This window comes from Mustela erminea, chromosome 3 (genome assembly GCF_009829155.1).
Source record: "Mustela erminea isolate mMusErm1 chromosome 3, mMusErm1.Pri, whole genome shotgun sequence".
NCBI classification, from domain to species: domain Eukaryota; kingdom Metazoa; phylum Chordata; class Mammalia; order Carnivora; family Mustelidae; genus Mustela; species Mustela erminea.
Window position 1 is genome coordinate 158,679,869 of NC_045616.1, and position 13,442 is coordinate 158,693,310.

General features: G+C 43.6%; 1 protein-coding gene across 3 annotated transcripts in view; it reads right to left on the minus strand.

Annotated features, from left to right (window-relative positions):
- The window catches only part of ADCY2 (adenylate cyclase 2), a 409,046-nt gene that overhangs the window by 122,277 nt on the left and 273,327 nt on the right, over positions 1–13,442 (minus strand). For all 3 annotated transcript variants that reach the window (XM_032337793.1, XM_032337794.1, XM_032337795.1), the window contains exons 5-6: positions 6,897–7,045; positions 638–749 (exon numbers count right to left, since the gene is read on the minus strand). In XM_032337793.1, coding sequence (XP_032193684.1) covers positions 638–749; positions 6,897–7,045 — 261 coding nt within the window. The remainder of the gene's footprint in view (positions 1–637; positions 750–6,896; positions 7,046–13,442) is intronic.

Consider the following 13,442-nt stretch of genomic DNA (forward strand, 5'->3'; position numbering starts at 1 on the left):
AGGGAGGAAGTAACTGTTACCGCTCTTCCCACCAGTAACCCTCAGGGTTCCAGTAAATATGCAAGTTCTCGTAGGGTTTTCGATTGCCTCTCACCATTTCCTCTCCATGCGCGTATGCACGGCAAATACAGAACTCACGTTTCTGTTCAAGGGGCACAAGGGTCAGTGGATATTAATGAGACAGCAGTAAGCAAAGGGCTGAGACGGGAAATATGCATCCTATTTTAGGGGTTCTCCCCGGGGGCTGATACATGAACAGTTACGGCTGGAGGAGAGGCAGTCTTGTTTCCAACAGCTGACATGGAAATGCCTAAAAACAGGATCTTAGAACAGCCCTGGGCAGAGGCTGTTCATCTTAAACTCACCATCTTGAGTGTATTTACTCTATGTGTGCTGAGTTCTCTATAAGCAGAAATTTTAAAAATAGACGCAAACATGTGCTAATTATACGCTCTGACATTTCTCATCCCCGAGAAGTGAGACTCATCAGAGCCCGATAGCCAATAAACCCTTCAAATCTATAAACACCAGTTCTAAGTGGAGCTCTATGAAAAACAAAGAATTGATAAGGGACCAGAGAAAAAGGAAGCCAAGAGTCTAGAAAGCCTCAACGCAGAAGGGACTCACTACTACTCACCTTTGCAATTTGGTCGAACTTTCCAAAGAGCTCGTTCAGCATGTGGACGAGTTCTCCCGGAGAGCAGTCACTGGCCAGCCGGGTGAAGCCCACGATGTCAGCGTACAGGATGCTGTGGCAAAAGGGGAACAGTGTTTGCAAGCTCGTGTTTGTTAACAAGTAATGATACTTTTTTTTTCCCCTTAAAAGAGTATATAGTTTTTTACATTTATATTTGTGTCTTACAAGAAAAATGTCATTTCCCCAGATAGGAAACAAATACACATTTTGCCAAGCTTTCCTATTAAAAATGTTTTTTTTGTTTAATGCTGTTTTTATAATTAAAATTGGAGAAGAAAAAAATCACATGATGCACTCTGTCCATTCTAACTGATGACCTTTATTCCCTGATGGACAGTCCCGCCTCCCTCCCTGGCTTACGCGGTATTCGTTCTGAAAGTTCATCACACTGGTAGAATTCAGGTATCAGTGGCCTATGCCTCTGTTTGCACTGTTACATGCATTGACTTTATAGAAATTTCTAAAGTAAAGGAAACAAAATAATAAAAGCAAATTCTGTTTTTACTGACTCGAAGAAAGACTAACAATCTTCTTAAAAGAAAGAGTACTTAACAAAAGGTTTTGAATGACTTACTCTTTGCCAGGTTGAAGCAGACACAGTACGTCTCCCTCAAACTCAGAGTGTTGTTGGGGTGGGGGTGGAGGGGAGTTAAGAAAGTAAGGAAGAACTCTAGCAATGTCCAACCACCGTGTTAACAAGTGTGTGTGTGTTGGGGGGGTTAGCTGGTGACGAGCCTGGGAAAGCTTCCCTCCATGCGACATACATGCTAGTGGGACAGATGTCAGATTTCTCTGAGTTGTGTCTGTATTTCGTTAACCTTCAAGGGTCAGGATGGGGAAACAGGCCCCAGGATGTGCGATATCACTTTTCCATACAACGACATGTTTCTGATTTGTATAAAGGCCTCACAAAGAAGCCTAAAATTCCTGCTGGCAGTTGGGAATTCAGATAACATAGTTTAAGACAGACCCTGAGACAAAACTGACTGCTACTTCATACCCATTAAAATGGCCCTTATCAAAGAACTGGGAAGTAACAGATGTTATCAAGGGTGCGGAGAAATCGGAGCCTTGTGCATTGCTGGTAGGAATGGAAAATGGTGCGGCCACTCTAGCAAACAGTACGGTGGTTCTTCAGCAAAAGAAACAGGATTCCCAGATGGCCCTCTGAGTTCCCTGCTGGGAAAACAACCCAAAGAATGGAGGCACGGGCTCAAACCACTATTTGTACCCCCATGTTTACAGCAGCACTATTCACAATCATCTGAAGGTAGAAACAGCCCAGATGTTCACTAACGGACGGATGGATAAAGCAATAGGGATGAGAGAAATCCCTACAATGGAATATTACACAGTCTTCAAGAGAGATGGCATTCTTCCATGAGGCCATGCGGATGAAGCTCCAAGCCGCGCCGCTGCGTGCAGTGAACCAGGCCCAGGAGGACAGACGCTGTGGGAGTCCGCTCTCACGGGATACCCAGCGCCGTCAGACCGCGGGGCCAGGAACCAGAAGGGTGGGTGCCGGAGGCTGGGTGCGGGAGGGAAGCTGCTGACGCCGCTGCACAGACAATTAAACATGGCTAAAACTGTGCTACGTTATGTTATGGATATTTTGCCACAGTAAAAAAAGGAACGTGGCAGCGGCCAGCCCGATCTTGGGCAGGAAACAACTGGCTCTCTGCTGTTGGCCGAACTCGTTCGCTGGGCCAAGCATGCGGTTGGTGGCTTCATCTTGAAGGAAAGACTTGGTTCTCTGTTGATGACAAAAGCTGGGGGAGAACCCTCTGGCCCAAGAAAACCAGGGCTGCAGGGGCTTCCACACCCTCCATTCTGTTCAGACGGTGCCATCAAACCTTCTCTGCTCCCCGACAGCACCCTATAGCAGCACAGATCACAGATGCTGCGCCTGGTCCAAGAGGAAAAAGTTTAGAGAGTGTGTCTGATCCGAGGCAGCACTCGGAGGGAGAATGTGCAGATAGATGGGCAGCTGACAACCTCCACCGTGTTTCCTGTGGTCCAACCCTGGAGTGGGTAAAGCCACCCCCGCCCCCAGGTAGGCTGGCTAAATGTCCTACGATGGTCCAAAAATTACTCGGCAGCCAGGAGACTGAGGACGTAAACAGGTCATGGTGATGCAATGTGCAAAGGGTTACAGGAAAGGAAGCAGGGTACTCTCTGGGATCACGCACGTACCCGACCTAGATCTGACCATGTGACCATCTTAGAAAGATCACTCTGGCCACAGCAACCTGGAGGCAGGCAGGTCAGTTAGAATCATAGCCCTTTCATCCAGAAGGCCCATGTGGAAGGTATTATCAGGCGAAATGGAGAGAACTGGACAGATATGGGAGAAGTGTAGGAAGGATGAATCAGGCGTGGTTCGCAATCAGACACGGCGGGCAGTGTGTCTAAGGGAGGGGGCAACAAGGAGGAAGACCCAGTTTCCGGCTGAGAAGGGGGCTCAAACCTAGCTCTGAACAAGTCAAAGCAAGCTTGGAGGGGAAGATGACCAGTTCAACTCTGGTTGGGTTGAGTTTGATGGTGGTGTTGGTGGAGCGTCTAAGAGGAAGAGACACATTAGGTGAGCGAGTATGGAAAGCTATGGTTGAATTCTGCATCTTGTAAAAAATATTTATTTGACAGAACGAGACAGAGTGTGAGGGGATGTAGGGACAGAGGGAGCGGGAGAGAGAGAAGCTCAAGGGAACCCCACACTCAGCATGGAGCCCAGTGCAAGGCTCAATCACCTGACCCACGAGGTTATGACGTGAGCTGAAATCAAGAGTCGGACGCTCAACCAACTGTGCCCTCCAGGTGCCCTGGCTGAGTTCTGCACCTTGGTATCCCACAGATGGTAACTGAAGTCCTGAATGAGAAGTGGAGAGACCAGAGCGGAGCTAGGAGAAAACTCTGAAAACACTCATTTACAGAGAGGCTAGATTTAGGGAAGAGAAAATGGCAAAGGACATGGTAAGAAGAGAGAAGGAGTAAGATGTCAGGGAGGCCACAGCGAGGGAGAATTCTTTACGCAGGAGGGCAAGGTCAGCTGGCCAACCACACGGAGCTATCAGAAAGAAGGATGCAGAGGCTAAGTCAGACTCAGAGCTGGGAGCACAGCAACTGGTGGTGAACTGAGCGGGCATGAGCTCGGTGCCATGGTAGATGGAGATGGACGGCAGGGGGTGAGGGTTTGAGGAGGGAGGGAACCGGGAAGACCAGTCAGAGAGGGAGGAACCACCTTTCTAGAATCTTGGCTTTGAAAGCGAGAGAGGGCCAGTCTCAGAATTGGACGGTGGCATTGGAGTACGGGACCTGTGCTTATTTTCAAAGACGGGATGGGTTTGTGAATGTTTCCCTACTCTCGGCAGGATTCAGAGGAAGATGCTGAAGATTTAGGAAGTACTTCCCTTCTAGAAATTCCTCTCTTCCTCCTCATCATTATACACATGATTAACACCCTCAGAAGAGTAAAGAGCTAGGATATGTCATTAACAGAGAATAACCTTTTTTTTTTTTTGAATGAATGAATGGCCAAAGCAGAACTAAGAATGAACAGATCTTTACTGTCCACAGTCCTAATGAGAATTATTATCCAAAAAACCCCTCAAAACTGCTCAGGTATTGACTGGACTTGCCACAATATCCATTTACCATGCCTGCTTCTTGGCTTCTGCTTATCCTGTCCAAGATGAAAAAGTCGTGTTTTCGTATTTCTTATAAAAACAGTTGGTACATCATGTGATTTATGTATGCTTTTACATTTTTAACTTTAGGTATTGAAGTTACTTTAGCGTTCCCAACTATAGTTTTGAATTTTTTTTTCATCGAATTTTTTATATTGATTTTTTACTTTTCAGTGTTCTTGACGCGGCAAACATATTCTAAATGATCTCTGAAGGCGCTTCTCCAATCCCTTGCCTTGACAGCGTGGAAGTCAGCTTCCAAGATGGCCCCAGAGAGATCCTCACCTCCCGGGACTTACTCTTGAACGGTCCACCCTCCCCTGGGGTGGGGCTGATCTGTGTCCCCAGGAGGATGCTGCAGGAATTACAGCAATGACTTTGCAAGCCTGGGTCATAGAGGAGCTGCTGTTGCCCACGGCCCTGTCCTGGATCCTTGCTCTGGGGAAGCGAGCGCCCATGCTGGGAGGTCCCTCTAGCCACCTGTGAGCAGTAGCTCGGCAAGGACGGCCTGCAGCCTCCAGCCAGCAGTCCGGCCCCTGCAAACCACGTGAGGAGCGGCCTTGAAGTCAGGTCCCCCAGCAGCCCTCCCGACACCAGGCCTCAATCTGTATCAAAGACGGTAAGTCAGAACCACCAGGAGAAGCAGCTCTCAAAGTGTGACAGACAGAAACTGCGAGATGATGTTTACTGTTGTCTGAAACCACTGGGTTTTGGGGTCCTTTGTGCCGTACAAATAGGTAGCTGACACAGACAGCATGGGGAGCCTTCGTCACCTGCCTGAGGCCGGTGGTTTCATTTTGATCAGGCTCTTTGATCCTGGGTCATTTCACAGAGACTGGAAGATATTCCGGGACTCTGTTTAGATACGGCTGCGTTCATCTTTACATGAACTCTTTCCTCAAGTAGGAGGGATATTGCTGAATTTTCAGACAGCTAAGGCTGGAAAGGGAAATTTATAGTAAAATACACCTTGTGGGATACCGTAAGAATGTTTCCTCTTTAATTCTTTAAGTGAAATGCTTAAAAACCTGAAAGCAGGCCAGTGTTTTAAATAATTTTACTCCTTAACAGGTGTGGCTGTTCTTGTAATACACTCATTTTTTTAAATTCCTCAAAATGATAGGGACTTAAAAAAAAAAAATGATAGGGACTTAATTTAATTTAATTTAATTTAATTATTATTATTTTTTTTTACCCCTGATTCTCCATTTAGCCGCTGCTTCCTTAGTTCTCAGTGATAAGCAGCTTTTTTTCATTACTGCTTTCCCAATCTGCATTTCTCGTCAAATATTTAGCTCTGTGCATGCTTGGACATGCCCGGGCCATATCACCAGCTCTACACACCTTTCCTAAAATCTGGGGTCAAAATGAGATGTGTCTTAGCAATGTAGTTAAATTGCAGTGGCAAAGCCTAGTCAAATGTGTTTCTTATTAATAAACTTCAAAAACCCTTGACTTGCAGCAACCAGACTGGAAGCTTGGATGGTGCACTGGAAAGGATCCAGGCTGGAGAGCAAAAGGGCAAGGAGCCAGTGCTCAGCCAGTTGCAGTTACGTTTGTGGTTGTGGCTCCCGAACTAGTGAACAGGGTGAGTAATGACAAGGCGGAATGCATGAGGCCAGATGCACGAGGTACTTACCGAGAGAACCCGGCAAGAAAGAAAGCGCCACTGCACCATGGCTGCATGGATGCAAGGAGAAGCCCACAAAGAAGTGGCAGGAGGCTTGGGGGGCTTGGGGAACAGTGAGGGGCCAGGCACCCGGGCCTGCAGGGGCTGCATTCTGCAGCCGGGAGACGGGCAGCAGGGGAGGAAACGCCCCCCACGCCGAAGTGAGGGCGCGCACAGCTCCTCCCTGGAGGAGTGCTGGGGAGAAGGACGCCCCACAGGGTTCTCTTTCCGGATCTCAGTCGCAGGCTGATAGCATGTCTTCCACGTACTGTGATTCTAGAAGGGCTCCCTGAGAAGCAGACGGGACTATGGCAGGACGGAAAGCAGGGACTTGCACTATTAACCAAGGGGCACATCAGTCCCCCGTGACATTGGTCACTGGTTGGCCATACCCCGGACACCCATCATTCCTGACGGTCAGGGAGTGCTCACTTCACCGAGGCCCTGGCCCCCCAAGTCCCTCCGGAGGAGTCAGGCCTTGCTTCAAGAGCCCACTGTACTACTGTCAGTCTTACTACAGAGTCGCGGGTCCTGGGCTCCAGGATGTCATGAAACTATCCATGGTGTTCCCCGGATAAGGACCCACCAACCACTCCTCTCTCCTTTGGGACAGAAGGTCAGCTGTAGAAAGCAGGGCCACAACGGACAACAGAACCCAGTAAAGTGAAGAAGATTCTACTTCCTTATCTTCCTGTGAAGACCCTGAGGGGCAGCGGGGCAGGGGGGGTGGAGGGGGGCAGAGACTCCGTTCACAGTTGCGGAGGAGACAGGGTTTTGTGAGACGTGAGCTCCCAGGCTGGTGAGCGGCTCCCGGGACATGCAGAGGGACAAGAACAGAGCAGCGTACCTCACGTTGGTGTGTCGCTTGACGTACAGGTTGTGAAAGTTGTTTGTGTTTTCCATTTGGCCGGCCTTGGGGCCCTGCAGCCTCTGGATGATCTCGGCTTTCATCTCCATGGCTATGTGCGCTGGCAGCAGGGAGAGCAGGAGCCGCTCCTGAGAGAGGGTGTGGGAAGAAGACGGACGCTTTACATCGTTACGGTGACATCCAAGTCATCTCTGAGAGCATCGCGGATCTGCACTGGGGCCAAGTGGACGACTCTTTCCAGCAAGTTAAAACAGGGGGGGTAGAAGGACATGTTGAAAAAACCCAACATTTCTAAGGTCAGCATGTGTTATATTATTTATTATTTACGGAGTTCTAAGTATGTGTCCTTCAGAGTGGAGAATAAAGGAAAGCAAAGATACTTCCTCCAAGGATACTATTTATCTACTCCGGTTTTTACACAGTAAAGCAGAAATGATATAAAAATGCCGGAAACCTATGGAGAGTCGAAGATAGAAAATACTCATTTTTGCCTGCCTGTTCATTTGGGAGATAAAGTAAAAGCTTTATTGCATTTCAGAAAGTCAACAAATATTCCATACTTCTGAAATAAGATAGCCAAATATTTTCAAATATTTCATTTCCTCTGTGATGACCACACAATCCCTTCTAAACTATTATAAAGGGACAGAGGCAGAAATAGCATCTGTAAAATGTCATGCATAAAAGACTACAGGTGGAACCCATGGAAATGATAAATTATGAGCCTTTCTTTTATTTTTGGTCTTTAGACACAGCAACAGTGGCATGTAACATTACACTTATTTTAATATCTACCTATTTTAGAGTGACAGTTGCAATACTGTTTTTGAGAAAAAGTATCAAAGAAGAGGAATCTTTGAAACTCTGTGGTCATCCTTAGTTATTTTAAACATTAAATTATTTTAGTGGTGCCTGGGTAGTTCAGTCAGTTAAGCTTCTGATTCTTGGTTTTAGGTCATGATCTCAGGGTCGTGAGATCGAGCCCTACAGTGGGCTCTGCGCTCAGCACAGAGTCTGCTTGAGAGTCTCTCTCCCTCTCCCTCTGCCCCTCCTGCTCATGCACATGCACTCTCTCTCTCTAAAATAAATAAATCTTAAAAAAAACACATTCATGTATTATAGAAAACACCATAGTCAGGTGTGCATTTAACAATTAATAGTGTTGATTGAAAAACATTTCTTGAATGAAATATTTTCTCTGTCTTCCCCATTTTCTCTTTTTTCTTCCCTTCTTATTCATTCATTTATTCATTCACCCATTTATCCATTCATTTATGCAGACAAAGTAATAGAACACAGGGGAGGGGAAGCTGGTCTTTTTTCCCAGGTTTACAGGGCCGGTATTCTTTGGGTCAAGCCCTAGGGCACGTCATTTCAGTGCCTGCTGAGAACGTCCACTGAGGGAGCAGAGGGAAGGTGTGGAGGGCATCCAGATGCAGATGCGAAGCCCTCACTGCAGCCCCTCCCCAGCCTGTTCTGGGAAAGAAAAAACAGATGAAAAGTTATTAGGAAACCGAGTGGGTACCTATGGGGGGATCTCAGTGCATGGTAGAGTGTTTGACCAAGAACTGGCATAACTGAGTATTGGTCATTTGTTCTGTCATTCATTAATTTATTCACATATTCAGAAAACATCCATCATTTCCCATTAAATGCCAGGCCCCATGATAAGCACTAGTAGTGAATGCAAAGAAGAAAAGAGTCAACATCCTTGCTACCATGTGGTTCATAATCCAGCAACAAGCCCACCCACAGTGCACTTTCCATCAGATGAAGCTGGAGGAACAGGCTAGTGTTTGCAGGAAGCCACATTGCCTGAGATGTAGGAAGTCAGAAGGGAAACTAACAGTGCAGGAGCTCCTGCTATTCATGTGAAACAAATGAAACAAACAAACAAAACAACACCTCTATTTGGTTAGTACTATCACCAAACTCTTTGCAAAAGGAGGCAGTAAGGTAAGTGGCCAGGTGCTAACAGTTGTCATAACATGAGTGCTGATACTGATATGGCAAAGGGAATTTTAATCAGATTTTAATTTTAATCAGATTAATCAATTTTAAGAGATTAAGAAGACAATTTAATAATTATGTTCTTAATTTTCTTAAATTCTTAGTGAAGTTTCCACTTAATTAAAATTAAAAAATAAAATGGAAAAATCCAAATATTTAGTAAGTTAAATGTCCATATACATATCTGGGAAAATATAAATTAATATTAGTTGTACAAAATAATGAGAATAATGTCCTGGGTGATCTAAAATACAACAGAAATGAAATCTACAATGGCATTAACACAATCTGTGAAGTGGAAGTAAGTGGATTTAAAATATTCTGAGGTCCTAGGATTATATGGGAAGTGGCAAAGGTAGTAATTTATAGTAGAATTCAGTAAGTCAAGAATGGATATAATTTCCACCTTAGGAACAAAGAGTGAAAGAATGTATGACTAAGAGGTTAGCAATAAAAATGAGACAGAAATTCTTATTAACCCAAAGTAAGTCATAATGAAGAGTCAAATAGAACTTCAAACAGGAGAAATAAGCAGAGTATAAGTCATAAAATTGCTATTATTGGCTTTTTAGATCAGAAATTACATTAAATGTAAATGAACTAAATACTTCAAATACTTGACTAATACTGCCAGGTTGGATTTTTAAAAAGACAAAATGTAATTCTATTCACAATAAGTACATCTTAAATATAAAAACACAGCATTACAGAAAATAAGATAACAAAAAAGAGATAAATTATGAAAACCTTAATGAAAAGAAAGCTGGTGTAGCTAAATTAATATAACAAATAGACTTTGTAGATATTTCAGTCTTCAGGGAGAGGATGAGCAAGTCTACATATCTTCTCAAATTTTTTTGAGAGGAGGAAATAATAATTTTTGCTGTGGACATTGGAGATACATCTTCAAATGTGGTTCCTCCCACTCACAGAGACTGAGGACAGAAAATAAAGAAATAAAGGCACCATATACATTGCTTTGTTGCTTAACTCCTGTGGAAGTTCCCAGAAAAGAGTATTTGTTCTAGAGTTATTTCTTGAATGAATGAGTGACCTACTGTACATTTTATCCGGAACACATCAAAGACAAATCTAATTTCAAAGCTTCTGTTTACTGTCAGTGATGACCATGGTGGGTGGGGATCTGGAAACCTTGGGACCTGGGTAGACAGTGCTCATGTTTTAAAGTCATATTAATGACACTTCTGACCACAAATACCAGCCCTAGGCACAAGCTACACTAGTGATATTCACACAAAGGAAAACTTGACTATTCTGCAAAATAAGGGTAGCGATTGCCTTGGGTTTTCCTCCCTGGAAGACTATCACACTGTGGTTATGGGCCAGGGAATGGAGAGAAGGAGTGAAAGACTCATGCAGAGGCAGGAGAGACACTAGTTTCATATCAACAGTCTGCATTTAAGGAGAAAGAGCACATTCTAAGCTCCCCCATGTTGGGAAATGGCCAGTGAACATTGGAAGCCACTTGAAGTTACATTCTGATTTTATTCCTATCCTAAGCTCAACTTCCCTTCCATTATTCTCCAACTTTCACTAACAATCTAACAATATAGCAACGTCATGTTAGTTTAAAAGGAGGAGGTGAGTTCAAATTTTGGACTTAAGCAAAATGCTGAGAACAGAAAGCATGCCCGACTATGTGAGACATCTCAGCATGCAGCTAGGGGCCAGGATAAGCAACACCAGGAGGACAGAAAATATGGAATTCAATAATGGAATAAAAAATCAAGTAACTGGGTTTAGTAAAGAAACAGATAGCCCCAGAAAAATGGATCCATTTGGAATTAATTCAGAATACCAAGAAACTAGTAATGACATGAAAATACAAGTTCAAATTTTAAAACTTGAAAAAAGTCTGTGTCCTTACTATGCACAAATTGAGCATTTGGTTTATTTGGCTGATGGCTTGGTGGTGATACAAGTTGGTTCTCTCTCTAAGAACCCATGTGAAAAGATAATGGGATTTATGCTTAAAATAAATGATAAACCCTTTTGAAATCTTGATATCAAGAGTTAGTCCATCATCTCATCTTTGGCCACCCATCCGCCAAATACACAGATTTGCCACTTATCTTGCATTCTTCCATGTGCTGGCCTTTGTGACCAACAGATATTTGAGAAGTCTAAAAGTCATTTAAATACATGACATATCCAAGGAAGTATTTAAGATAGATAGACTTTGTCCCTTAAAGTTTGGGGCTGAGTTCCACTAAGGCAACATTTACTTAAACCCATTTCCACAAGGACTGAGCACACTATATGTACCAAGGGATACTGTGTGGGATGGTCACTTTCCATTTATTGATTGATGTATTGGATAGTTGGGTATAAGAGCAAATATTATAAAGGAGTCACTATATTAAAATCTATCTCAACAAACAGGGGAAAGCTAGTGAGGAATTTGAGAAGTTGCTGTCCACAATCACCAGGAGGCCTACCTGCTCATGTTCTCAGCATGAACAGACCAACCCTGGACAGAGCCAAGGGAAGCCTATTGCTCTGAGAAGCCATCAAATCTCTGTCATCATCAAAGCAAGTAGACACTGACTATAAATTTCTTAACTTCTGAAACAGTAATAAAGAACATGATAGAATGTACAACATAACAGATTATAAATCTGGACATAGGCTCTCTTTTTAGAAATCCCAGTGGAATCTGTGTATCTACAGAGAAATCTAGTGATTGGCTTAATTTGATTAAAATGAAGTTAGTATTCTTTCTGATGGGTGATAGATGTGTCAAGGGCCATGAAAAAAATAAAATTCACCAGGACATATGTTCAACTTACAGAGTTCTGCTCTATTCTTTTATGATCATTACCTGTGTGTGTTCATGGATTCTGTGCAGTCTTCTCTAGGATTTAAAACAATCAGTAGCCTTTCTCATTGTTCACACTCACTTCTAGTCATGCTTCTGGTGGCCGGTGCTGTCCTGTCCATACTCCCTCTGCCTTCCTTGGAGGACGCCTGCAGCTTGTTCCTTACAGTTTCATGGGTCTCAACCAATGACGGAGAACTGATGGATAAATCCCCTGACTTCTGCACCCACATCTCTCAGTGGGAAGATCTGAGCATGTTCCATGCTTCCCTCTGAGGGTCTCCAGCAGGTCTGAACCCTGGATGCCACTGGTGGCCCCTTCCAATAGCTGACCTCCCTCCCGGACCCACTTCCCCACTCTGCCACCTGCAGCCACCTCCCAACTAAATGCCTCCACGCAGATCCTTGTCTCAGGGTCTGCTTGGGATAAACCCAGTTGAGATCCTCCCAAGCATCTTCTCTCCTCCTCATACACTCTGTCATAAGAATAGGCTAAATCCCAAAGTTAGCCTTTCCTGAAGGACAGAGTCCACGAACAAAAAAAGGATCCAATATAGTAATTCTCTTTCAGGCCCATAGCTTCATTTAATGACCAAATGTAAATTATAATCTTTATTTTAGACTCAAATGCAGACGAATGACTGGCTTTTTATAGGTAGTTTCAAAAATATAAGACATATATATATATATATATACATATATATGTGTATATATATATATATGTTGTATAAGCCAAACTTTTCTTTTTTCCCCCCTTTTTTTAGTGTTCAAGAATCTGTGTGAATTTAGACTGGAATTCAGATTTTAGTAACAACCAACCAGACAAATTTAAGAAACCTAAGGCTGCCTTACTACCATGCTGTTCTGGTACCACTGGTAGAAAGCGGAATCTCTGATTAGAGCTCATGAATGGGGTCTGTGCTTTGGGGTCTGCACATGTCCTCTTGGTGATGACAGCACTGGACAAGAGGGTAAGCCTCAACTAAAAGCCTGTACTGAAATATGTAAATCAATACACTTTTATCTTTTTTTTCTTACAAAATGCTATACTCTGAAGAAAAAAAAAAGCCCAATATTATGGCACACATGATAAATTTCAACTCAATTCATAATCTGACAAGGTTAATATTTTCATTAATATTTCAGCTTTTTGCTAATGTAGCTGTGTGCCCTGCCAAATTATCAGAAAGCAACTCACAAATGTAAGTGCTTAATATGCCGGATATAACCCAGCTCCGCGCTCCCTCCAAGTACACTGGAGAAATTCCTTCAGGGGATTTTTGGACAATCAAGCTGTCATTAGATTGACTGATGCATACCATTACTAGTTCTTTCTCTTCCTAGAAAAGACTGTCTAATGACAGAAAATCTGTCTAATTCTGGCATATTCAAAGGTTATCTGATAAATCACGGCCCTGGCTTCAGGGGTCTATTTCAACACATCCTTTTATTAAACCTCCAATTATTATTCATTAGCAATTTTTCCCCTAGAAATTGTTCCTTTACATTGTGCCTCATAGAAGAGCTATGGAGTTAGTAAATTCCAACGCCCTGTTGATCAAAGTGTCGGACACTTTGAGCTCCAAGGTGTTTCTAATACAATGAAACAAAGCAGATATTATAACTTTCTATTTTTATGCTATTCTGGAGATTATTTTGGTTGATAGGAAAATCCA